The 27,337-nt window shown below is 47.3% G+C and overlaps 1 protein-coding gene across 5 annotated transcripts; it reads left to right on the forward strand.

Moving 5' to 3' along the window:
* Nucleotides 1-7,726: 7,726 nt before the first annotated feature.
* Znf436 (zinc finger protein 436) lies at nucleotides 7,727-17,812 on the forward strand. Of its 5 annotated transcripts, XM_075944700.1 has the most exons (5): nucleotides 7,759-8,225; nucleotides 8,993-9,207; nucleotides 9,525-9,579; nucleotides 10,338-10,464; nucleotides 14,043-17,812. In XM_075944700.1, the coding sequence occupies exons 2-5, from the start codon at nucleotides 9,194-9,196 to the stop codon at nucleotides 15,293-15,295; spliced, it is 1,449 nt and encodes a 482-aa protein (XP_075800815.1). In that variant the 5' UTR covers nucleotides 7,759-8,225; nucleotides 8,993-9,193; the 3' UTR covers nucleotides 15,296-17,812. The 5 variants fall into 5 exon arrangements, with proteins under 5 accessions (XP_075800816.1, XP_075800815.1, XP_075800817.1 ...); XM_075944701.1 differs by lacking the exon at nucleotides 8,993-9,207 and having other exon boundaries at nucleotides 7,727-8,225; XM_075944702.1 differs by having other exon boundaries at nucleotides 8,993-9,579; nucleotides 10,221-10,464.
* The last annotated feature ends 9,525 nt before the right edge of the window (nucleotides 17,813-27,337 follow it).

Raw genomic sequence — 27,337 nt, forward strand, 5'->3', positions numbered from 1 at the left:
GATGCCAGTGCATGTGAAATAAAAAAATTTAAAGCTGGGTGGTGGTAGTGCACACCTTTAATCCCAGCACTTGGAGGCAGAGGCAGGCAGATCTCTAAGTTCAAAGTCAGCCTGGACTACAGAACAAGTTCTAGGACAGGCTCCAAAGCTACAGAGAAACCCTGTCTCAAAAAAAAATTTTTTTTTACATTCATTCATTCATATTGTATGTATGTGCAAGTGCACACACATACCACAATGTGTGTATAGAAGACAACTTGTAAGAACTGGCTTTTTCCGTTTTCTCCTTCCATCACATGGGTCCTGGGGACCTAACTTAGGTCCTCAACCTCGGTGGCAAGCACCAAGCACCGTACCTACTGAGCTTTCTTCGTGAGTAACCTTACTGTTTACAAAGGAGATGAATCAGATTAAACAGCAAAGGAACAAGCTGCTGCAAGTCCACCTGTGCTCCTTCACAAAAGGACACAAAAGACTGAACGGTCCATAGGTTTTTTTTTTTTTTTTTGGTTTTTCGAGACAGGGTTTCTCTGTAGCTTTGGAGCCTGTCCTGGAACTCGCTCTGTAGACCAGGCTGGTCTCGAACTCACAGAGATCCGCCTGCCTCTGCCTCCCGAGTGCTGGGATTAAAGGCGTGCGCCACCATCGCCCGGCCCATAGGTTTTATAATACCCTCCCAGTGTGTTTTCCTGGCCCCAACCAGGACCCATCCAGTTCATGCGATTTCAATGGCAAGGACTGGATACAAGCTTTGTGAGACGCAGGGGCGACTGCCTTCAAGTCCCCTGCTCTGCCACCCCCATGCTCTTGGAAGGGCTTAGAGGTTCTGCAGGGCAGGCTCTGGCCTCACCGTACATGGTTCCTCAGCCACACTGGCCTCTCTGATATTTGTGGACTGTTGGGATGCCACTTAACTCCATGGCTGTGGATACCAAGCCTTAGGCAAATTGGCATTAACATCTACCACTCAGGAGGGCAAGATTGCTTCCCCGAAGGAGGAAAAGGACAAGGTTGGATGAGGTGAAGCAGAGAGAAGACATGTTTTGGGAGTTTGGAGAAAAGATCTCACCAAGTTATTTCAGCAAAAAGATATTGAAAGTAAGTAAAAGCCAATTAAATAACCGACAGCTAGTTTAGAAGGTATTTGTATCTTCCAAAGATCAATCACACATGGACTGGGATATAACTCAGTTGGTAAAACGTTGCCTTATATGCATGGGACCCCTTGGTTATCTGATCCCCAACAATGGAAGGGGTCGGGAGTGTTACGGACATCTAAAATATGGTATCAAAGTCTTTATTATGTGTGTGTGAGAGAGAGAGACTGGGAAAAGGGACCCTGGTGGGCTTCTAACTCAGACATAATTAACAATGGCCTTGAGCTCCTGCGCTTCCCGCTTAACTGGCATTACAGGTGTGCAATAGTATGCCCAGTTTATGTGGTGCCTTGTGAATGCTTGGCAAACACTCTCCATCCTGTCCTCAACCCTGGTTATGTATTTGACGAACATGCCTGGTGCCCGCACAAGTCAGGAGAGGGAACTCTGGAACTGGAATTCCAGAAGCTTGTGAGCCACAATGTGAGTGCTGGGAATTGAACCCTGGACCTCTTTGGGGGTTTTTTTGTTTTTGTTTTTGTTTTTTTAAATGATTTGTTTAACTTTATGTTCATTGGTGTGAAGGTGTCAGATCTCATGGAACTGCATTTTCAGACAGTTGTGAGCTGCCATGTGGTTGCTGGGAATTGAACCCGGGTCCTCTGGAAGAGCAGTCAGTGCTCTTAACCGCTGAGCCATCTCTTTAGTGTTGTTTCCTCTCATATCCCCCCCCCATCTTAATCATCTCGCTGAGTCCTCCCTTCTCTTTAACTCAAGACTATGTCACCCGGGGCCTCTCAGATGTAGCAAAGTCCCTCCATTGTGAAGCCTTCTCTCCATTACTGCCACCATCAACATGGCTTCTCAAGATTCTCTCCCAGTGCAGTGGCCTCCCTATTCCACCTTTGTCAACTCACCCTGAGTGCCTGCCCAGTTATCCTCAGCACATTTCCATCAGCCCACAAATAAAGTTCAAATATTTTATCCACCCTGCAAAGCATCCCTCCATCTGCTGTCTGCCTGGATATTTTGTTTTTTGAATGGTTTGGAAAATGCTCCCCCCCCCCCCACCTTTTACTTGTTTTGCCTACATGTATGCCTGTATGAGTGCCAGATCCCCTGGAACTGGAGTCACAGGCTGGTAGTTGAACCCTGGTCCTCTGGAAGAGCAGCCAGTGCTCTTAACCACTGAGCCACCCTGCCATCCTGCCATCTCCCTTCCCCCATCTTAAATGGCTCATCTTCCACTCTGCTGTGCTCTCTTGTTGCTCCAGCCTAAGTGGGCTTTTTGCCTTATTCGTTACCACACGGCCCTTCCCACCTATGGCTAGCTGTTCAACTTCCCCCACCCCAGGCCCGTGCAAATTGCACCCATTCCTCAAGCTGGCCTCTGACAGACGCATTCCATCACAGTTCCCACCCCCAGGCCTCAGAGCTCCCGTACCTCTCAGTACCATGATTCTAGCTCAGTCTCTTGTTGCAGCCCATGATTTTAAAATGCTTCTTTGTCTCACAGTGCCCTAGCATCTGCCAGTCACTGGGAATTTCCTAAGTGGGTGTCTGGGGCACACTACGTAGCTCTCCACGCTTCCAGTTTTCCACTTGCAAAGTGGTAATACTGACTCCCAGCACAAAGTTAACAGCATGTGCAGAATGTTTAGAATCCTGCTTCATACACGCTTCTTTCAGCTACTCCTTTCGCTAAGAGCACCTGACACTGGCTTTCTCAAAGAACCCTCTGGCCCCAGAAATGGGTATTGTTTTGTTGTGGAGCTAATGGCGATGGAGCCTAGGACTTTAAGCATGCCAGGCAAGCGCTTTACCACTGAACTCCAGCCCAGCCCCTCCACCCGTTTCTTTTTCTTTTTTCTTTTTGGTTTTTCGATACAGGGTTTTCTATAGCTTTAGAGCCTGTACTGGAACTAGCTCTAGTAGACCAGGCTGGTCTTGAACTCATAGAGATCCTCCTGCCTCTGCCTCCCAAGTGCTGGGATTAAAGGCGTGCGCCACCACTGCCCGGCCCTTTTTCATTTTATTTTTTTGAGATGATTCTCACCTAAGCTTCCCAGGCTGACTTTGAACTTGGCATCCTCCTACTTTTGCCTCCTAAGTAACTGAAAGTACAGACCGACTTGAATTGGTGGGATCATAACCTTTTTAAAAATTACTTGAGTAAGCCGGGCGATGGTGGCGCACGCCTTTAATCCCAGCACTCGGGAGGCAGAGGCAGGCGGATCTCTGTGAGTTCGAGACCAGCCTGGTCTACAAGAGCTAGTTCCAGGACAGGCTCCAAAGCCACAGAGAAACCCTGTCTCGAAAAACCAAAAAAAAAAAAAAAACCAAAAAAAATTACTTGAGTGGCTGGAGAGCTGGCTCAGAGGTTAAAAGCATTGCCTGCTCTTCCAAAGGTCCTGAGTTCAATTCCCAGCAACTACATGGTGGCTCACAACCATCTGTAATGAGGTCTGGTGCCCTCTTCTGGCCTGCAGGCATAGACACAGACAGAATATTGTATACACAATAAATAAATAAATATTTTTTTAAAAATTACTTGAACTGAGCGATGGTGGCACATGCCTTTAGTACCGGCACTCAGGAGGCAGGGAAAGGCAGATAGATCACTGTGAGTTTAAGTCCAGCCTGGTCTATACAATGAGTTCCAGGACAGCCAGCGTTATACAGAGAAACCTTTGGGGGAGGGGGAGAATGAATTCAGAATTTCTTGACCAGGTCAACCAACACAGAGAGATCCATGGTCAATCAATAGGATTGTAGTAAAATACACCCAGGAAAATCATCTTAACCATTTGAAATTCATAGTTTGGCAGTTTAGTTCAGTTATAACCTTCACATTGACAACCAGTCTGTCTAGCAGGTTTTTTGTTGTGTGCATGTACATGTTCTTGTGTGTGTGTGTGTGTGTGTGTGTGTGTGTGTGTGTGTGTGTGTGTTTGTGTTTGCAAGTTCTCTTCATTGAACCTGGAGCTCACCAATTAGTAAGCCGCAGGGACTCTCCTGTCTCCATCCCCAGCGATGGAATTACAGTATGCCACTACACCCAGCTTTTACATGGGTGCAGGGGACCAAATAGTACAACAAGCACTGTATTGACTGAGCCATCTTCCAAGTCTTGGGTTTTTGTTTTTGTTTTCTGAGACAGGATTTCTCTGTGTAGCCCTGGCTGTCCTGGAACTAGCTCTTATAGACCAGGCTGACCTCAAACCCACAGAGATCCACCTGTTTCTGCCTCCCAAGTGCTGGGATTAAAGGAATGCGGCACCACCGCCTGGCTTAGTTTTTCATCTCTTAAAGGCTGACTGGCTCAGTGGTAGACTCTGGGAGTCTAACACATGTGAAGCCTTTCCCTCCTGCAAGCCCACACCTTCCCCCATCCTGGCAACCACTAGAGCTCTTTGTATTATTAGACTCTTTATAAGCTGAGGAGCCCAAAGTTCAGGGAGTAATTTGTTCTTGGGAGACAGAACTTGGATTTGGACTCAGATGCCCAGTTACCTTCTGAGTCACTTCATATAGTTTCACCACACAGAGCATCTGTGATACATTTAACCCCCTCCTGTCTTGGACAATGGCCACCATGTGCTAAGGTCCTCCTGTGTCACTCTCACACTTAATCCTCCCAGCAGCCCTGCAGCCATGTAGGGGGCGGTGTCCAATTCCTAGTTTAGGATCTAGCACAGAAAGGGGATAATAACCCGGCTCCAGTTGATGTCTTTAAACAGTCTAGGCAGTACCAAATCAGTTTGTTATGCAATTTCAAAGCTATGCTCTACATCTTTGGGAGAATCCTCTCTTTGGGGAAAACCAGCAGAAGCATTAGGAGACCAAGCGCCCCAGTCCTCTGGGCCCTGCCCTCCTCCTGCAGGGCCCATCTGCTCTCCTCACCTAGCCCAGCCCCCAGGGCCTTAGTGCTGGACTGACTACCAGCTTCACTGATCTGCAGCCAAAGGCAGAGACAGGCATGCAAGGGAACATGAGACACTGTCCTCGCCCTGCTTCTTCACCCTGCCGCTCCTCCCTCCAAAGGAACCCAAGTCAGGCTAGAGCAGAGCTGTCCTTTCCCGCCTCTGTGCCTTTGCACAAGCTGTTCAAGACTGAAGCTCTCCCTCCTACAGTCTTCCTCTCTGGCATGCCCACAGCCTGCAGACTGCTTGAATGTCACCTCCACTGCAAAGCCTCCTTCATCCCTAGGGAATAGGAGGTGGCAGATGGGGACATGACGGGATGCATGTCTGGGAGCCGCTGTAAGGTCAAGGGAGACCCAAGTCATTTCCTTGAGAGAATTACAAACACAGAGCCATAATTTAAACTGTTGAACAGATTAATGCCTCTGATAGCAAAGAAAAACTACAGTTGGGCTGCTCATAGATAACCATAGGATTGAGTAAAATATGGGGCTGGAGAGCTGGTTCAGAGATTAGAAGTGCTTGTTCTTTTAGGGAACTGGAGTTTGGTTTCAGGTACCCACATTAGATGGCTCACAATGGCCTGTAATTCTAGCTCCAGGGGAACCGACTCCTGGCTTTTCAAGAGTTCTCAGGGCATCGTCACAGGCATGCATGCGCGCGCACGCAAGCACACACACACACACACACACACACACACACACACACACACACACAGCGTGGGAAGTTAATAAAATGAATCTTTAGAAAAAAAATGTTTATTAAAAATAACCATTCCAAGAGCCCCCCAGGAACACAGATCCAGTAGCAAATGCTTATATTTTAAACATGTGCGAGGAAGGCCCTCGTTTCCCAGGGCCAAGCCATGCTGAAGCCTCCACACGGAAGGTGCTCATCATTTGCTGAATGATGGGGACAGATAGAACTTTCCAATTCACTCGAGAAAACCCAAAACAGTATTTTTGAATAACACTGAACAATAGGGCAGGAAGCTGCCTCCTCCTCCGGGGACAGCCCCCCAACCCCCTCCACGCCCCAACCCTCGAAGTTAAGCAGTAAGCTGCCACAGGAAGACCTTCAGCCACTGTCCTTCCTGCCCCGCTCCCCCAGGTGCTTCCCACGCTGTTCACGCCTCCTCTCTACTCCCAGGTGGATAAAGAAAAAGCGTTCCTGAGGCTGACAAGCTGGGCGCACAGAACCATCCTGCCCCCAGGCGCAGTCCTTGGGAATAAAAAGAATAGCAAGAGAGGGACAGGCGAGGATTTAAAGCTTGACAGCAAGGGGACAAAAGGCCTCAGAGTTTACAAAGGCTCTGCTAGAAGAGCCCTGAAAGGGGAGCTCCTTCTGCGTGGGACCGGGGCCCTCTTCTCACCCTAGAGACCTGCTGATGAGCAGTATAGGCCTCCTCTGTGTTTCTAGGAGTTTGGTTATTGACCTCTGACTCAGTTTTCTCTGAGTGAGAGCTCAACTTTCTGGGCTGCTGGCAATCCCAAATACTAGGCTTGAATACATATATATATATATCATGAACTTGAACCCACCCACTGGCCCAGTTTCCAGTTCTTTCTGCATTTCCAGCAGAAACAATAATGTAAGGATAAGGTCACCCCAGAGTTGCTATGATTTCCCAGACCTTCAGGCCATCGAATATACCCACAGACCTTTCTGTACGTTTTTCCTGCTACCAAAGGTAGGATCCATCCAAACATCTGTGATTGTTCATTCTGTGCAGGTGTGCTTTAAATCCCTTCTCGGCTTCCTTAGCTATGACAATTCCAACTGTACAGAAAAGGGAGATGACAGGGCTGGAGAGGTAGCTCAGTGGCTATAAGTGTATACTGCTCAGAGGGGGAGGGGTGGCAGGCCTTTAATCCCAGCACTTGGAAGGCAGAGGCAGGTGGATCTCTGTGAGTTTGAGGCCAGCCTGGTCCACAAAATGAGATCCAGAACAGCCATGACTACTCAGAGAAACCCTGTCTCAAAACAAGAGCAGCAACAAGTGTATACTGCTCTTGGAGAGGCCCCAAATTTGTTGTCCAGTGCTCTCCCCCATAGAGTGGCTCACAATCACTTGTAAATCCAGCAGGGGACTGGACCCTCTTCTGGCTTCCTCAGGCACCTGTACTCATATGTGCATAAACGCACCCCCCCCAACCAATACAAATCAAATAAAATAAATTTAAAAAAAGGAAATGGGTCTGGAGAGTTTTTCCTGAAGAAACACAGCCTAGGCCCTGATTTTGCTCTGTCTGACCTTTACGGCCACACTCTTCTGGCTCTTGTAAATTCTTTAAGATTCTAATTTACATGGTGGCTGGATCAATTTTACAGTAGGTAGAAGGAATAATTTTGTGTGGCATCGACACATTTTTGTGTCCCAGCTTTGGGAGTGAAAGAGCAGCACAGGTAGAAAAGCTGCATTGTGGCTGGTAGGGGTCCTGCTAGCTCATTTGTAGATCCTTGAGTCATAGCCATAAATAACTGGGCACTGGGAACAGGACACTAATAAAAGCATGGCTGGGAATCATATTTGAAAAAAAAATTTTTTTAAGTTCTTCAGTGCGTGGATGTATCTGCAAAACAAAAGAAAAGCCCTTTTTCCCAGCCCAGGCAGAGAAGTCTCCTGTTCAGTCAGAGACAACAGGCTTCTGGGCATCAAGCCAAGGTTCTTGGGATATTTATAACTTGAAGAGGGTGGGAGTCCCTAATAAGCTGCTATATTCTTTTTCCATCACTTCCCTCTCCAAGGCTACAGCAAGCTGGAAGCTCTTACCCAGGCAGAATGCCTGCTTTGCCTAGCCCTCGTCTTCCATTGTCTAATTCCTGCATCCCGGCTGAAGGCTCCAAGTCCTACTGTTTGGAGGACTCTTACTGAATGTAGCTTAGCTGCTGTTGGTGTTTATTGGTCAGCTGTCGTGGCCTCAGGGATCTGTTTATGAGCTTGTGGTTTTCTCGGGGCAACAGAACAGTCTGAGGTCTCTGCAAATCTTGAAGCTTTGGGCTCAATCCTACCATCAAACTCTGGCCTTTGCCTGTTCATCTATGGATTCGGATTTCTACCCATGGCTCTGAGATCTCCGGAATCTGCTGGTGATCTCTAGAATCTTTTCGAACGTCAGGGCTCTTTAGAACTCTGAGGCTTGGGGATCTCAGGCCTCTCGAAGATCTTGGAACCAGCGATCCGCGGTGTTTCACAGACCAGGAGGTAAGCCTGTTCATTCTGCCCTAACCCGGGTTTGTGGCTTCTTCGAAACAGAGACTGCTAACATCCTTAGGACCCTTTCAGGTTCAATCATCACAGGCCCTGGGTCTCCATGGTGTTGGGAGGTCTTCAAGAATGTTTCAGCAGAGAGACCGTCAATCGTGCAAGTTCCTTTGAGGCTCCATTCTGAGACCAGCTATCTCCCTACACATCCTAGCTCCTTACCCGCTTCTGATTTCAGTGTTCTGGCGTTTTAGATAATAAGTGCACTTGGGTCGGGTCTCTATAAAACAGCGCTAGAAGCTCCCTACAGGGTTAATAGGATAATGGATCCTGGCTGCAGACTGCACTCCCACGTAGGGCATGCAGCACGAAGCCTACTGGAATATGTAGTCTGCAGGCAGGTTGCGAATACCGCAAGTTCTTTTGGGAGTTGTAGTTCTTGGACGCGGAGAGCAAGCGCTGCGGGCGGCACTGGGAGGTGTTGCGAGTACGTGGGCGGGGCCCAAAGTTCCACCGCGGCCTGGGAGTCTCCCGAGGGAGGGAACTGGAGCTTTTTCCCGCTCTGGACTGGGCTGTCAAATAAGGGTTGATCCCAGCTGAGTTCAGCCCAGGCCGCCACACTCGCGGATAATATCTGACTCAAAGACGGCCGTAGGGCCATGAGAAAAAATCAGGGAAGCCTCCTTTACTGAGTCGTGCTGTGGTCTCCGAGAAGAAAGTGAAGGACGTTGCCCTGTCTCCTCCCTTTTGTTCTTTTTCCACCCCAGCTCTTGGCCTCTAAGTGGCCTTTGTACGCCAGAGTGGAACTCCAAGTCCCGGCAGGCCGCGAGGCGCGCGCACGCGTGGTGGAGATGCTCGGCCACGCGGCAGGAGGAGGGCTGATGATTTGGCATCTGATTGGCCTCGTGTTTGATGAGGTTTTTCTGCTGATTGGTTGAGGCTGCTGCCGGAAAGGCCCTTGCCCGGAGATGGAAGAGCAGAGGTGTTCTGTAGGGCTGGGTTGAAAGCCTCCGCCTAATAGCATCGGCCTGACCCCCAGTCCGGGGGCGGGGGGCACTAGCCAGGGGCTGTCCTCCCTTACTTTAGCCTTGCCTGTACTTGGTATTAACCGAGACGCGGAGAGCGGGTCACGCTCGGGGGTCAGAGGAGGAGAGTGACTGGTCCTGGGCCGTTCCTGCATACCCGGCAATCAGAACTCCAGCCCTAGGGAGTGGGCAGGGCCTCTAGCCGCGCCTCGCTCCCTGCTTTTCATCTCCTTCAGCGTTGTCTACTAGCTACTTTTCCTGCTCTCTCTCCCAGGAGACGAACGTTTGAGCCTGAGATGGCAGCCACCCTGCTCATGGCTGGGTCCCAGGTAAGCCAGGGGTGGCTTCCCGGACCTCGCCTCTGCTTTCCCATCTCGCCCGGTGTTTCCCCGTTCTGCAAACCCTATAGGAAATTCCCTGGGGTTAACTCATTTCACTATTTTGCTGCAGGGGCTTAGTGCTGGCTAATTTAGTCACATACAGGCATATATCGAACATCTACTGTATGCCTTTAACTACTGAGGAGAATAAAACCGAACAAGATGGGTAATAACCTCCTTGCAAAACTATCTGTAGAGAGAGAGGTGCACCCGATTAACCTTGATACAATATGATAAACCCTCTGCCTTAGCAAGAAAGTGTTGTGGTGTGGGAACAGCAAAATCGTGGCGTGATTAACTCTATGCGGTATCCGAGGAAGGAGTGAAGAGCAAATGGGGGGAGGGGGGCAGGAAGAACGACAGTTGGCGCTCGAACTGGACCATAAAGAAGAGAATGTCACTGGTCTTAGAAAAGGAGAACATTGCAGGTAGAGGTCTGGAGCCGTGTAAGTTCTAGGTCTGAAGAGGATGTGTCCCAAAGTGGGCAGGGATATCTAGTAGATTGCCCGAGGAGGCAGCTAGTAGATCGCCCTGCCTTTTGACCACATGTCTTTTTTCTTTCTTTCTTATTTCTTCTTTGCACTCTACAGATCAGACTTAATGCCAATGCCTTCTCGACATTTCTAACCATGTCTCTAATTTCAAGAAGAAAGGCTGGGACTAAACTCCTAGATGCTAAGTAGTGAGGAAGCATTGTGTGATTTCAGGCCCCTGTGACATTTGAAGATATGGCCATGTACCTCACTCGGGAAGAATGGAGACCTCTGGATCCTACACAAAGAGACCTTTACAGGGACGTGATGCAGGAGAATTACGGAAATGTTGTCTCACTGGGTGAGTGGGCATTTTTACCTTTTCTCGTCTCCTGTTTTGAACCTGTCAAAATGACTTAGGTCTTTCAGTGCAGACTTGTTTGTTTGCTTTTAAGGGAAACCAGACAATTAGTGATGCAAAGCTTTAAATGTGGGATGATCTATGTTATATGGTCGGGGAAAAAAAATGGTTTCTGCAGTTTTAGAGACTTTGAGGATCCTCATTCCATGAGTCATTCGCCATCCGGCAGCCTGTTTGTACAGATCGCTGACCAAACAGGTCTGGCGCTGTGGTGCCTGCCAGGACATAAAGGCCCTGTAAATGCCCTGTAAATGGTGCTTTTTCTCTAGGGCGCTAGAAGAGGAGGGCTCCTAAGCAGGTTCACCGAAGGGCAGAAGCCGCCCCTTTTGTGTTTGTTTTGGCTCCATGGCTGCAGTTTTGCCTCAGGTACTTTATCTGGGTAGGTTCTCGTCTCGAGCAGCTTCAGAGGTGCTCATCCTTCAGGTGTGCCGCGTTGTCTCAGAGGAATCCTCGCACGGTTAGATCACAAATCCCATTGAGAGAAGAACTCATGAGGCTGGGGGCTGCCGCTCAGTGGGGAGGGTGCTTAGCATACTTGAAACCCTGGGTTTGATTCTCAGCAGTGCATAAAGCCAGGCACAGGACTAAGATATTTTAAAATGTTTTTATCCTCAGAACAAAAGGTAACCTGAGGGGTTTTCTTGACTTGGACTTTCTCTAATATCCCAATTTCTTTGGCTTCTTCTATTGTGTGAATTTTTTAGTCTTTCGGCTTTTTGAGGGGCCCACCACCCAGCTCCCAAATAAATCACATAGAGACTTATTATTACTTATGAATACCCAGTTTTAGCTTGTCTTGTTTCTTGCCAGATTTTCTTAACTTACATATTTTTATCTATCTATCTATCTATCTATCTATCTATCTATCTATCTATCTATCTCTGTCATGTTAACAGCATTCTCCCTGTGTGTATGCTTACCTGCCAGGAGAGGGCACCAAATCTCAGTATAGAGGGTTGTGAGCCATCATGTGGTTGCTGGGAATTGAACTGAGGACTTCTGGAAGAGCATTTACTGTTCTTGACCTCTAAGCTATCTCTCCAGCCTCTTCTTAACTTATATTATCCTGACTACTTTTTGCCTCTGGACTTTTATCTTTTTTTTTTAAATATTTATTTATTATGTGTACAATATTCTCTCTGTGTATATGTCTGCAGGCCAGAAGAGGGCACAAGACCTCATTACAGATGGTTGTGAGCCACCATGTGGTTGCTGGGAATTGAACTCAGGACCTTTAGAAGAGCAGTCAGTGATCTTAACCTCTGAGCCATCTCTCCAGCCCTCATAGGTTCTTTTTCTTTTTATTTTTTTTCCATAGGTCCTTTTTAATGAACATAACTACTTACAGTTTTCTGGTGTGTACTAAGAAACCCAGTTTGGAAAATATAGTGTCTGATAGAAGTTCCTTATGAGCTGGTTGTATATTTTTATTTTCACACTTGAAATATATGGAATATTGAAGTATATGCAATATATGTAGTTCCAAAGCTGGTTTGAGTTGGTTCTGATGTGTGGTTGAGTGCTATAGCACATGCTTAGCATACATAGAATGTCAGATTTGTTCCCCAACAGTCCTCTGCAAAAGAGGGGCTGCTCTGTGCAGCCTTTTATATACTCTGACTTTAAGTGACATCTATAAATCACTTTTTCTGTCAAATAAGAGATGAAGACATGGAGCTGGAGAAATGGCTCAGAGGTTAAGAGTGCTGCTGCCCTTCCAAAGCAACCACATGGCAGCTCACAACCATCTATAATGAGATCTGGTGCCCTCTTCTGACCTGCAGGCATACATGCAGGCAGAACACTGTATACATAATACTTCTTTTAAAAATACAGGAGCTGCTTCTGTGGTGTGCACCAGTGTTCACTGCACTGGGTAGGTAGAGTCAACAGGAAGAAATATTCGGTGTCAGCTGACATAGTGAGTTAGACCCTGTCACAAACGAATGTTCCTGATAGAGATAGTTAAGAAATAACTTCATAGGGGCCTAGAGAGATGGCTCAGAGGTTAAGAGCACTGGCTGCTCTTCCAGAAGCTCTGTTTTCAGTTCCCAGCAACCACATGGTGGCTCACAGCCATCTGTAATGAGATCTGGTGCTCTCTTCTGCCATGCAGGCGTACATGCAGACAAAACACTGTATGAATAATAAATATTTTTTTTTAAATCTGGTAGCTTCTGAGTAAATATAATAATTAAGAAAGCTTGACAAGGGGCTGGAGAGATGGCTCAGTGGTTAAGAGCATTGCCTGCTCTTCCAAAGGTCCTGAGTTCAATTCCCAGCAACCACATGGTGGCTCACAACCATCTGTAATGAGGTCTGGTGCCCTCTTCTGGCCTGCAGACGTACACACAGACAGAACATTGTATACATAATAAATAAATAAATATTTAGGATTTATTTTTTTTTAAAAAAAAGAAAGAAAGCTTGACAAGTTAAACAAAATAACACATGCTCCAAAATTTTTCTAGAGTCTTTTAGATACCCTAATTTAAGTTTCTTGTTGTTTTTATTTCAAAAAAAAAAAAAAGGAATAGATAGTTTCTTTTTTTTTTGGCTTGTTTGTTTTTGTTTTTCAAGACAGGGCTTCTCTGTAGTTTTGGAGCCTATCAGGGAACTAACTCTTGTAAACCAGACTGACCTTGAACTCAAAGAGATCCACCTGCCTCTGCCTCCCAAGTGTAGATAGTTTCTTAAATGACAATTAACTGAAGAGTCTGAATTTAGCAGACTTGAGTTGGACATTTAGATTTTGTTTTTATTTTTTAAGTACATGTATGTGAGAGTGTGGGTTTGTGTATATGAGTATAGTGCTCACAGGAGCCAGAGTGCATTGCATCCCTAGAGCTGGAATTCGTAGTTGGGAGCTGCCCAGGGTGGGTACTGGCAACCAAACCCAGGTCCTCTGTAAGAGCAGTATCGCCTCTCCAGCCCCTACTGTGTCTCCCATTTCCTGGGGAAAGCCACTTCTCCGCTCTGAGCCATGGATCTCTCCTTCACAGAGATGGACTTTGGCGATAAATGTGAGCATTCACGGTTATGCATGTTAAGAACTTGGTGTGTTGCCGTTGCCATTCAGCTCAGTCCACCCTCCCCTGTGGATGATGTACGGACTTCCCACTTTTGCATTCTCACCTGATGCTGAAGTAGACTGAAGCTGGGCAGTGGTGGCGCACGCCTTTAATCCCAGCACTCGGGAGGCAGAGGCAGGTAGTTAAAGGCCTGTGAGTTAAAGGCCATTCTGGTCTGTAAGAACTAGTTCCAGGACAGACTTCAAAGCTACAGAGAAATCCTGTGATGAAAAAAGAAAAAACAAAAGAAAAGTAAAAGAAAGAGGGCCTGGTACTGGAGCTGGGCATGGTGTAGCTGAGGGTAGAGCACCTAATGGTGAACCCAAAATCCTGGGTTTACTGTGCAGCACCGAGGATAGAGGAATAAACAGAACCCTTGGTTTAGTGCCAGGAACACAGTAGGAATGTTTACGCACTGACCGTCTCCGCATTATTTACTCCTTACAGACTTTGAGATCAGGAGCGAGAACGAAACAAACCCGAAAGAAGAGCTTAGTGAAGATGTGGAGTTTGTGACCATGTCCGAAGAGCCTATTGGGGATGCTGAGAAGAACCCAGAAAGCGAAGAGGCCTTTGAAAGTGGGGACAGGTCCGAAAGGCAGTGGGGAGAGCTGACCGCAGAGGAGTGGGTCAGCTACCCTCTCCAGCAGGTCACTGACCTGCTGGCCCACAAAGAAGTCCACACAGGCATCCGCTATCACATATGTTCTCAGTGTGGGAAGGCCTTCAGTCAGATTTCAGACCTCAATCGACACCAAAAAACGCACTCGGGAGACAGACCCTACAAGTGTTACGAATGCGGCAAGGGCTTCAGCCGCAGCTCCCACCTTATCCAGCATCAGAGAACACACACGGGCGAGCGGCCCTACGACTGCAACGAGTGCGGGAAGAGCTTCGGAAGGAGCTCTCACCTCATTCAGCACCAGACAATCCACACCGGGGAGAAGCCCCACAAGTGTAACGAGTGTGGGAAGAGCTTCTGCCGGCTCTCCCACCTCATCCAGCACCAGCGGACCCACAGCGGGGAGAAGCCCTACGAGTGCGAGGAATGCGGGAAGAGCTTCAGCCGGAGCTCGCACCTGGCTCAGCACCAGAGGACGCACACGGGTGAGAAGCCTTACGAGTGCAACGAGTGCGGACGGGGCTTCAGCGAGCGCTCCGACCTCATCAAGCACTACCGCGTGCACACGGGCGAGAGGCCCTACAAGTGTGAGGAGTGCGGGAAGAACTTCAGTCAGAACTCTGACCTGGTGCGGCACCGCAGGGCCCACACCGGGGAAAAGCCGTACCACTGCAACGAGTGCGGGGAGAACTTCAGCCGCATCTCGCACTTGGTCCAGCACCAGCGGACGCACACGGGAGAGAAGCCCTACGAGTGCACGGCCTGTGGGAAAAGCTTCAGCCGCAGCTCCCATCTGATCACACACCAGAAAATTCACACCGGGGAGAAGCCCTATGAGTGTAACGAGTGCTGGCGAAGCTTCGGGGAGAGGTCAGATCTGATTAAGCACCAGAGGACTCACACGGGAGAAAAGCCCTACGAGTGTGTGCAGTGTGGAAAGGGGTTTACGCAAAGCTCCAACCTCATCACCCATCAAAGAGTTCACACGGGAGAGAAGCCTTACGAATGTACCGAGTGTGACAAGAGTTTCAGCCGGAGCTCAGCTCTTATTAAACACAAGAGAGTCCATACCGACTAAGTCCTGTATTTCTGAGTAAGAAATGACTCGTGGCGGTACAGTTATATTTGATTTGATATCAGTGAGGTTCCTTAAGACTGACTTTCCTTATTGTTGGCCACATTTTCAAACATGGAAGAATACGACCCCTTTGAAATTCCGACCCCACAGCGTTGGGGACGTTTTCCCCTTCTCCAAAATAGTTAGTTTTCTTCACCGATTTTATTACATGAATCGCTTCATCAAAAGCAGCCCCCGTCTCTAGTAACTTGAAAGCTGAAGACTTAGGCCTGGAGATGGAGTCGATTTTTAAAAAGTTGGTTTTTTCCTCTCGTATCTTTGGCCCCAAAAGACTGCAGCAGGAATGTAGAACTGGACTAGGGTGGCCGCAGCTGCTCTGGCAGAAGGCAAGAGGACTTGTCCTGAGTAGCCACTGTTCACACACCGCAGTAGCCGGGCTCATGCACTTCCCTTCCAAAGGGCTTTTTCCTTGAGTAGCTCGTATTGGTACCTTGCCATCTTGCGCACAGGATTCTGCACACTGAAGGCAGTGACTGAATCATTTCTCCTTGTTTCTCACTTGTGTATAGCTTGCACGCTTTTGAAAGCTACCGGAGGATACAGTGTGAAAGGAGAAGGGTACAAGGTTGAGGACCAAGGGCCCTTGGATGGTGGTGACCTTAGCAAGAGATACCCATTGATGCTGTCTTTAATCAGGTTTATCAATTGTCTTCAGAAATCACTTTAGAGATCGCAGTGTGGAAACTGCCTTTAGGAAAGGACAGGCCCGCAGGTGATGATGGGAGGAGTAGAAGTGGGTTGACTCCTTCAGGGAAGGGAGCACCGAGCCCTTCCCAGGGAGCGACAATCATTTCTGTGTCCTTTGCCGTCTAACTTTAACAGTTAGGTCACTCGCCCTTGTACTGCTAACTCTAGGGTTTGATAGGGCCACGGCCCAGTCTCTATCGTAGCTTGCATAAAGGCATGTGTATGTACAGTGAAGTGTGTATTCTAATAGCAGAGACCGAATTCCTAAGAATCAGCATGTTCTTACGTGATGTAGACCATAAGATAGAACTGTAGGCATACTCCATGCGAGAGATGTCCTTTATTTTTCTTGTGTTATGGGAATTTGAACACTAGTGCGTGAGCGTGCACTCTCCTGTAAGGCTTGGTTTTGTACAGAACTAAACTCTTGCTTGTATGTGTCCATCAGCTGTGAGAGAATGACTGGACAGTTAGGTCCTTTGCCCTTTCTCAGACTGAGTTATCTTCTCCTGTGATGAAACCTCTTTGGCCTCGTCAGAAGAAATGAATAAACCGAAAGAGGAGTGTGTTTCCCGCCTCCAGGGACAAAGAGTTACAGTGAGAGTCGCCCAGTGTTGCCCAGTACCTCAGTTCCCTTTATCGCAGCCCAGGCAGGAATGATGAGTAGCCCGGATATTGGTGCTTACTCCGTCCCGTGGGGATGGAAGGGGATGGGGCCCAGTGCATTTTTATGGTGCTTAGTGCAAACTTGCAAATGTTAACATGTTTTTTTTCAAGAAACCTTTTTTTTTTTTGCAGGGGTGGGGATTGGGGGTGGCACATGCCTTTAATCCCAGCACTTGGGAGGCAGAGGCTGGCAGATCTCTGTGTAAGGCCAGCCTGGTTTACAGGATCGAGTTCCAGGACAGCCAGGGCTACACGGAGAGTCCCTGTCTTGAAAAACAAAAAACTTTTTTGTTGAAGTTCTTTGGGATTTGGCATTTAGTGCTTTCACTACAGAGTCACTGTGAGCGCAGCTGGGTGATACCATGACACTCACTAGGGACAGCCTCAAAAGCAACCGAATGAAAACCACTCCGAGTGGCCCCTCCCATTTGAGTACGAACTTGGGGCAGGGCCTACGGTTTCTATTCTGTACGACATCTAGCCTGCCGTGGGTATTCACATTTTAACCGTTAGGTGACTTATGTCTTCTTGGTAACTAAACTCAGATATGGCATCTGTATGTAGCCAATGACTTGGTTGGATTTCAGCGTTCTCCCATCGTGTCTTTGAGTCACTGAGCGACTGCTTGGGAGTAGCTTGTAGAAGACAGCACCTCCGATCCAACTTCATTTTACCCCTTTCCCATCCCCCCCAGCCCTGCAATGCCACCTCCTGCCTTCATGTAAAGGTTTTGCTAGTGTGCCATTTGCTGCTTTTGCCTTCTAGATGAAAGGCTCAGGGAGGGTCTCTGATTGCCTTCCCATCTCCCCATACCTGTCTGCGCCAGCTGAGTGCCCTCCCTCCTGCAGTCATCCGCTGCCCACTCCCAGGGCTGAGCTCTGTGGAAGTCATGCATCTGCCACACTTCACCAATGCTGTTTGCATGCCTGCTGTTTGCAGGCCCCTGGCTGTTCCTGCACATACCCAGACACTCCGTGCCCATGTTCTGTGGTTGTGGAGAGCGGATCCCCTTGGTATTGGTCAATTATCCTAGTGTCTTGTCTATGGCTGTATTATCCTAACAATATTCTATAATTAAAGGTATAATTTTTAAAGTCAAAACAATGGAGTTACTTTGGTAATCTCAAACAGGTTGCTATCAGAGCCTCTCATCAGGTTTATTAAAATTGGGCATGATCATCTTTACATTTGTGCTTTGTGCATAGATGTACAGATATTTTGCATAGACTTCCTGTAGGAATTGAGGTACAGTCAATGTCTTGAGCTCTTTGGGTATGCCACATCTCAACTGGTTGGTATAAAAGCCTAGATAGTTTCCTAAGATGTCCATGCCAGTGGCAAAAGCAAGGTGATATTGGGAATGAGTATCTCAGTAGCTTTGCAGGAAAAAGGAAAACACGTCCAAAAGGAAAAGTTAGAATCTTTGTTTTAAAAAGCGTTTCTAGAGGCTGGAGAGCTGCTCTTCCAGAGGTCCTGAGTTCAGTTCCCAGCAGCCACATGGTGGCTCACAACCATCTGTAGTGGGATCAGTTGCCCTCTTCTGGCATAAAGACGTACATGCAGATAGAGCACTCAGATACTCAAATGGATGAATAAACAAAGAAATCTTAGAGAGAGAGAGAGAGAGAGAGAGAGAGAGAGAGAGAGAGAGAGAGAGAGTTAGTTAGTTTCTGGAAACATTACCAAGGGCCAGCACCAGGCACAGTGGCGCATGCCTGTTACCCCAGTGCTCAGGAGGCAGAGCCAGGTAGATCTCTGAATTTGAGGTCAGCCTGGTCTATATATAGCTAGACCCTGTCTCCATACAAACAAAACAAAAACAACTAAAACAGCTAGTAAGATGGCTTCAGTTTGGTAGGAAGCGAGAACAAACTCCCGGTAGTTGTCCTCTGACAGTTCCCCTACCCCAAACAAGTTATTAAACAAAAAGTAGCAAAACAATCAGGCTGTCTCTTAGGAACAGTCAGATCCTGTGATTCAAGGTGAGCAGGGGCTGGAGAGGTGGCTCAGCATTTGAGAACACTTCCTGCTTTTGCAAAGGAGCAGGTTCGATTCCCAGCCCCACATAGTGGCTTACAACTGTCCATAACTCCAGAGGATCCAAGACCCTCTTCTGGCCTTTGTGGGCATCAAGCCCAGGAGTGGTACCCACACATACATGCGAACAAAGCTCTCATATATGCCAAAAATTATTTCTATTTTAGATTTGTGTTTTTGAGACAGGGTTGATCTTTGTAAATTCAGGTGTCTTAGAACTTACTCTGTAGACCAGGCTGTCCTCGAACTCAGAGATCTACCAGCCTCCGCCTTCCAAGTGCTGGGATTAAAGGGGTCTGCCGCCACCACCCAGTAAAAAGATGTTTAATTTGTGGTAGCAAGGGCTGAAGAGATGGCTCAGAGGTTAAGAGCACTGACTGCTCTTCCGAAGGTCCTGAGTTCAATTCCCAGCAACCACATGGTGGCTCACAGCCATCTATAATGAGATCTGGTGCCCTCTTCTGGCGTGCAAGCAAACATGGAAGGAATGTTGTATACATAATAAATAATTCTTTTTTTTTAAAATATTTATTTATTTATTATGTATACAATATTCTGTCTGTGTATATGTCTGCAGGCCAGAAGAGGGCACCAGTCCTCCTTACAGATGGTTGTGAGCCACCATGTGGTTGCTGGGAATTGAACTCATGACCTTTGGAAGAGCAGGCAATGCTCTTAACCACTGAGCCATCTCTCCAGCCCAATAAATAATTCTTTAAAAAAAAAATTTGTGGTAGCAAGATGCCTGAAAGGCATTTGGCCATAAAATCTGGCAACCTGAGTTTGATCCCTGGATTCCTGGAATGGAAGGTGAGAACAGATTGCCATATGTTGCCCTATAATAAATAATAATTGTAATAAAAAATTAAGCTGTTTCTTGCTGAGGATAGTATCATAGGCCTGTGTCCCAGCTACTTGGGAGAGCACCTTAAGGAATCACTGGCAAGCAGGTGTTGAAATTAGGAGCGGCGGGTTGCGTCCCCGGCACCTGGCCACCCGCAGGGCTAGCTTTACCCAAAATAATTACACGGAAACTGTATTCTTTTAAACACTGCCTGACCCATTAGTTTCAGTTTCTTATTGGCTAGCTCTTACATATTGATCTAACCCATTTCTATTAATCTGTGTAGCCCACGAGCTGGCTTACCAGGAAAGATCTTAACCTGCGTCTGTCTGGAGTGGGAGAACCATGGCGACTCCCTGACTCAGCTTCTTTCTCCCAGCATTCTGTTCTGTTTTCTCTGTCTACCTAAGGGTTGACCTATCAAATGGGTCTAGGCAGTTTCTTTATTAATAAGAAATCACTCCCACATCAAGCAGGGATTTGGACCTAGGCTGAACAGCATTGAAAGACTCTCAAGGATAGCTCAGTGGTTAAGAGCACCTGCGTTCTTTTAGAACACCTTCCTGGGTTCGATTCCTAGCACCCCTATGCTCTTCAAAACTCTTTAACTCCGGTCCTAGAGGATTGGATGCCCTCTTCTGGGCTTCTCTAGGTACTGGTTTTGTGGTGGACACATACGTGAAACAAAACACTCACTATACACATAAACACAACTTAAATGTGAAAAGGTGTGGGGGCTGCTGGAAATGTTATCAGTAGTGGAGTAGGGGAGGCCCTGACTTCAGTCCTCAGTTCTAGAGCAAGCGGAATCTTCCAGCAGCTCAGCATCCTCGGTGGCTGGAAAGGAAGTTAGAGGAAATTAATTCACCGGAAGAGTAACTAGGCGCCTACCATATAGCATATTTGGGATGTTACTATTTCTCTAGCATTTCCAGCAAAGCAGACTGGCTCCAGTACGAACTGTCTTCTAGCAGCTTAGGGTTACAAAGAGAGCACAGAGCAGTCTCCAGGCTGTTAGGACGCCAGGGAGGACACGGAAATGATGATTTGCTAACTGGTTCCCTGGTGTCTCAGAAGATGTTGCTAGCTGGCACTCCCACACCCTGGGGAAAACTGGCCCTTAGGAAGCTTTTGTTCAAACTCTCTGGGGGCTTCCTAGAGTAAATACCTACACACGCGGACACAGATACACACATGAACACAATTTTAAATGATAATTAAATCCTAAAATCTAGACTAGGTGGACAGTACACACCTTTAATGCCAGCCCTTGGGAGGCAGGAACAGGCAGGTGGCAGGTGGATCTCTGAGGCTTAGAAATAAGGTAGACCGTTTAGCAGGCCTGGTGACTCCTGAGAAGAAGACAGGATTGCAACACAGAGTCTGCCAGACTCGGGGAGGGAGGGGAGGAGATAGGGTAAAATCAGTGGAAGAAAATACAGGCAGTCTCATTGTAACTCGTTTGTTTTCAAGGTTGGGGTCACTGTCAACATCTCCCAAGGTAGGTTTGCTCCATTTTCCATTCCGTTGAAGTTGGGGTTGATGGCGGCACAGCTCTTGCTTTGAGCGTCACCACAGCCCTGCAGTTGCCTCTCTACAGCTCCTGATGGGGGTTCTGATACCTTGAAATCAAACTCACGCCCCACTAGACACTTCTCCCACCCATCCCACAGCTTCTCCTGCTCTTCCCAAAACTTCCCAGCTGGAAACTTGCATATTATCCTTGCCACCTGCTCCTTGAAGTTTCCCCTCCCCAATCAATGACAAATGTCAGTTGCATAATTAGCTGTTGAGTTCATGTCATTTCCTAAATGTCCTGGAACCTCCTTTGTAGACCAGACTGGTCTCGAACTCACAGAGATCTGCCTGCCTCTGTTGCCCGAGTACTGGGATTAAAGTCATACACCACCATGCCTGGCTATTGACCCTTTATCTACTGTCACTGACAACCGTATGACTTGGGCAATTTTAACTTTCCCTTTTCTTTGAGTTTCTCAACCATAAATGGAAAGTTATGTCTAATATATTTACCTCATCAAGTTGCAGGGTTTAAATGATGTACTGGGATTCAGGCTATTAGCAGTTACGCAGACTGTCACCAGGACATTTTACTTAATAAAACAACCACATAATGAGTTTCCTTAATCTCTGTCCCTTCTCCTTTGCTATACAGCTCTAATGATCTTCCTGAAAGGCAAATCTCTTCATGGCACACTTTGGGGTAAACCTTCCCAAGGTCCCAAATTTGATCTCCAGCACTGAAGGCACAAAAGGGGCAGTGGGGCTGGAGAGATGGCGCAGTAGTTAAGAGTGCTTGCTGAGCCAGGTGGTGGTTGCAGTAGAAGCTGCTGCAGAGGAGCGCGCCTTTCATCCCAGCAGTGGGGAGGCAGAGGCAGGTGGATCAATGAGTTTGAGGCCAGTCTGGTCTACAGAGCAAGTTCCAGGACAGTGAGTGGCTTACACAGAGAAACTCTGTCTTGATAAAAAACAAGACAAGAAACAAAAGTTCAATCCCTTTAAAATATCCAGTCTCTTTAGAAATCCAGTATCTCTTTTAAAAGTTCAAAATTTTTCAACTATAGGCTTCTATAAAAATCAAAATTAAGTTAAATATTTTCTTCATGAGGGACGAAGTAGGGAAGAGTCACAATCAGAACAAAGCAAAACCAAAATCCCGAAGTATAACTATGGGATTCACTCGTGGTCTTGTGGGCTCCTCCAAAGGGCTTGTGTGGCTTCTCAGGCTCCGTCCTCTGCAGCGCACACAGCTCTGGCTGCTCCACTCCATACCTGCTGCTGTTCCTTGTGGCCACCCCATGGTACCGGCATCTCCAAAATGCTGGGGGCTCTGCTGCAACTGGGCCACACTTTCACCAATAGCCTCTTCATGGTGCCAAGCCTCAGCTTCTCTTCATGACCCCTTCAGTCCTGGGGCTTCAACTGCCACTGACGCTGCACCTTCCCCAGTGGCCTTTCTTGGCCTCTCCCAGTGCCAAGCCTCAGCTGCTTTCCATGGCCCCTTCGTGCCTTCAAAACCAGTACCACCTGGGTGACTCTTGCATGTTATATCAGGTTTGGCTGACAGCATTGCAGCCATTGCAACCGTGGCCGTGTCTGGAACACAGCATCCATGTACTCTCAGGAAACACTGTCCAGAAGATTTCACCGCAATGATGTTAGTGTCTTGTGTCTTTTTCCCCCCTTGAGACAGGGTTTCTCTGTGTAGCTTTGGAGCCTGTCCTGGAACTCGGCTCTGTAGACCAAACTGACCTCGAACTCACAGAGATCCTCCTGCCTCTGCCTCCCGAGTGCTGGGATTAAAGGTGTACGCCACTACCGCTCAACTTTTCTAGTGTCATTTTTTTCTTTTTTTCTGGTGGAGGAGAAAGTTTATTGTAGATAAAAGGGAGACATACTCAGAGGCAGGGACATCTGGGAGAGTCCAGAGAGAATGTGACCCTGAACCATGTGAGGAGGGGGGCAAGAGGAGACCAAGAGGACAGGAGGGTAAAGAGAGAAGAAGGGGAAGGCTGCTAGTGTCTTCTTAGTCACCGCTAATGTCTTAGCTCCCACCAACAGTATCAAGTGTCCCAGCAGAACAAACTTTTCACTTTCGTATCTTCTTAATCACAGCTGATTCTTCAGCCCCAGCTAACTAGAACCTTAGAATCTTAATTCAAAATAACAAATGACCCCTAGAATCCTTAAACTTCCCTCTGAAGCTCCACAAGCCAGGCCACCATCTTCTGCTCTCAGCAGTCTCATCTCCCGAGCTCCTGCAGAACAGCCCGCTGAGCCCGCAACACACAGTGATTGCTGTCCCGAGTTCTGCAGTCCTTCCCCAGACAGCAGGGTCAGGCTGTCACAGCAATGCCCCACTGATGATACCAACTTGTCTTAGTTAGCATTATTTTTAGTTATCATGACCAAAGCGATTTGGCAAGAAAGGGGGTTATTTTGCTTACACTTTCACATTATAGTTTATCCGTCAAGGAAGTCAGGACAGGTACTCAAACCGGGAAGGAGCTAGAAGGTTGACATAAAATTATCCAGCACAGGGGCTGGAGAGATGGCCCAGAGGTTAGGAGCACTGGCTGCTCTTCCAGAGGTCCTGAGTTCAATTCCCAGCAACCACATAGTGGCTCACAACCATCTATAATGAGGTCTAATGCCCTCTTCTGGATGGCAGGCATACATGCAGGCAGATAATAAAATTATCCAGCACAGTCTTTGGAGAGTTGACAAAAATTTGGTCAGTCTTTAAATTCTTCAAGCTCAGCGCATAAATCAATGCACTATTTAGTTGAGGATCCAGATTCCCATTACTGTTGGGGAACAGCCTGGACAAAAGTACCTCCTGCCAGGGTAGAGGCGTGGGGATTTAGAAAATCTTAGTAAAGAATATGAAGACGGGGGGCTGGAGAGATGGCTCAGAGGTTAAGAGCACTGGCTGCTCTTCCTGAGGTCCTGAGTTCAATTCCCAGCAACCACATGGTGGCTCACAACCATCTATAGTGAGATCTGGTGCCCTCTTCTGGTATGCAGGTAGAATACTGTACACATAATAAATAAACAAATAAATAAATAGATTTATCTTAAAGAGAAGAAACATGGAAACTGGACGTGGTGGCACATGCTGGTTATCTCAGTGCTTGGGAGACTGAAGCAAGAGGATTGCCAGTCTCGGGCTGCATAGTGAGATCTTGTCACAAACAAACAAACACCATACCTCGCAAATAGTGAGACTAGCACGGATGTGGGATAGGGTGGGGCTGGAGTTGTGACTTAGTGGAGTGCTTAGCGGACGGGCTCAAAGTCCTGGTTTTGATCCGCAGCACCATGTAAACCTAGTGGGACAATGCACAACCCTACCACTGGTGAGGGCCAGACAGGAGAACTGGAAATTCAAGGCCATCCTCCATGCTACATAGTGAGCTTGGGGACTGATCGGGTTACGTGAGCTTCTGTCCCAAAAAAAGAAAAAAATAGTGGTGGCCAAAGCCTGGAAAGGAATGAGGAATCTTGGATGGAGTGAGAGTATTGCGAAGTATGGAATCCTGGGAACACCAACAGATAACGGTCTGGAGGAGAGGACCCTGAAGGAAGGACCAGGACAGGAGAGTCACAGGGCAAAGGACCTGTCTAGTGCAGTGCTGGCAAGATGTCTAGTGAAGTTTGGAATTTGGAAGGCCGTAAATGGAAAAACCTTACATTGTGGTTATTATTCACGATAATTACAGAGCACATGCCCCGTCCTGCAGTGGATATTTTAGCTTAAGGGTAATGAGGGCTTAGTTATATACACAGTCTATTTAGTGTTTTGTTGAATTTCCAAACATGTGCTAAAGTTAGACTGAATGCTATAATTACTGCACGGCACCACACTGCTGCTGGCAACAGGATTCACAATCCCTGTAGAATTAGATTTGTGGAGCTGGGTACTTTAACTCCTATGTTTGAATATGGGTTCATATTTATCTGAGAATCCAACAGGCTTTGAGTTAAAAACTTGCACTACCGCCTCCACGGCATGTGGCTCTTCCGCCTGCCTATGGGGAAGTGGAAATAACTGGGGTCAAAGGAGTTACGTGAAGCAACCTGCTGGGATGTGGCTTCTGGAATGGAGAGGTCCTATCAACTGCTGTTGCCTGCTCTGGTCTCTGTAAAATGGGGGTGGACTTTGGTGCCACTGTGTGTGTGCTCTGAGACCATGGTGGTGAGCTGCCAGGGAATTCCGCTATGGCAGCATGGAAGAATGTTGCAGCCGAGGATTTAACACTCTAAAGCTGGATTTCATAATCCTTAACTGGAATCAGAATTGATGGTTGCTTTTTTTAAAGTTGGGCTGGGAAAGCAGAGCTCTGTTAGGTAAATTTTCTGTTTTTCCTCCTAGTATTCTTCATCTGAACCTAAGAAGAGAATTCATTCAAAATGGAGGGAAGTTGAAGGCGCAGGGGTTAAGAATGTTTACTCCTCTTCCAGAAGCTTAGTTCAGTTCTGAATCCTAACTGCCAGGGGATTAGATGCCTTCTTATGGACCCAGTGTTGGCTGAATCCTGACTGCCAGGGGATTAGATGCCTTCTTATGGACCCAGTGTTGGCTGAATCCTGACTGCCAGGGGATTAGATGCCTTCTTACAGACCCAGTGAACACTTGCACTCATATACAAATTAGATTTATTAGCAGGGCATGGTGGCACATGCTTATAATCCCAGCACTCGGGAGGCAGAGGCAGGGGGATCTCTGTGAGTTTAGGGCTAGCCTGGTCTACAGAGTGAGTTTCAGGACAGCGAGGGAGACATGAAAAGATCCTGTCTAAAAAAATAGATTATTATTAATTTTATTTACGTGTGAGTGTTTTGCCTGCATGCATGAATGTGTACCATACGTGCTTGATGCCCGTGAAGGTCAAGAGAAGGTCAGATCCCCCCAGAACTGGTGTTATGATGGTTGTGAGACTCCATGTGGGTGCTGAGAATGGAACCTAGTTCCTCTGCAAGAGCAACAGGTGTTCTTAACTATTGACACATCTTTTTCGTTCCTAATTTTTTTTAAAAAAAAAGATGAATGCAGGAGGGCCAGAGAGATGAAATCAGGAGTTAAGAGAGTTAAGAGCATTTGCTGTTCTTCCAGAAGATGGGAGTTTGGCTCCCAATACCCATGTTGGGCAGCTCACAACTGCTTGGATTGCTTGCTCCAGGTGATCCTATTTTTTTCTAGCCTACACTGGTATGTGTATGCACGTGCGCGCACGTGCACACACACACACAATAACTTTGGTTCGGTTTTTTTTTTTGTTGTTGTTGTTCTTTTTTCTTTGGTTTTTCGAGACAGGGTTTCTCTGCATAACACTTCTGGCTGTCCTGAAACTCACTCTGTAGACCAGGCTGGCCTCGAGCTCACTGAGATCTGCCTGCCTCTGCCTCTTGAGTGCTGGGATTAAAATAAGCACCACAGGGTTGGTGATATGGCTCAACAGTTAAGAGCACTGACTGCTCTTCTTGAGGACCTGGGTTTAATTCCCAGCACCGCATGGCTTCTGACACCCTTACGCTTACACAGACATACGTTCAGGAAAAAAACAATACACATAAAATAAAAATAAATACATTATACTGGGTGTGGTGGCATATGCCTTTAATCCCAGTACTCAGAAGGCAGAGGCAGGCCTGGTCTGCAAAGTGAGTTCAAGGACAGCCAGAGCTGTTACACAGAGAAACCCTGTCTCAAATAGCAAACAAAGAAACAAATTATTAACACAAAAAGAAATTTGGAGCCACAACCTTGACAAGGTGTGGTGTGTGGTGGTTGCTTGCACTCAGGGTTGGAGGGAAATATGGTCCCCAGCAGAACAGGAGGGTTTGTAGAGGGAGGTCTCTTACTGGCTGAGGTGTCTCTTCTGGAGTGAAGACTAAGGACTGAGCAGTTTAGAGTGACACCAGAGTTTGAATCTAGGTCACCTCACCTCACTTGAGCCGTCCCTCTCACAAGCCAGTTCCATTTTAACTCTGTAAGCCTCACTTCGTCCACAAACTGAGTTAATATCACTGAGGCACCGGGTTCCATATGAAAGCCAGCGACGGCATACGTGACACAGTCAATACAATACATTATAGTGTGTAGAACTCTAAAATAACCCTAAAGCCATTTCTGACAATTCTGAAGCCATGTCTGAGGCCTCTCCCTGAATAGGGGCAAGATAATCCTTAGGTGTTGACCCAGTTACTGATGTTTTTCTTTTTTAAAT

This window comes from Microtus pennsylvanicus, chromosome 13 (genome assembly GCF_037038515.1).
Source record: "Microtus pennsylvanicus isolate mMicPen1 chromosome 13, mMicPen1.hap1, whole genome shotgun sequence".
NCBI lineage: Eukaryota > Metazoa > Chordata > Mammalia > Rodentia > Cricetidae > Microtus > Microtus pennsylvanicus.

Bases quoted from the DNA above. Each gene is read 5' to 3' on its own strand.
- Znf436 (XM_075944700.1), top strand. The intron at 9,580-10,337 runs GTAAGCCAGGGG...GTGTGATTTCAG, and splicing joins TGCTCATGGCTGGGTCCCAG to GCCCCTGTGACATTTGAAGA. The intron at 10,465-14,042 runs GTGAGTGGGCAT...TACTCCTTACAG, and splicing joins CGGAAATGTTGTCTCACTGG to ACTTTGAGATCAGGAGCGAG.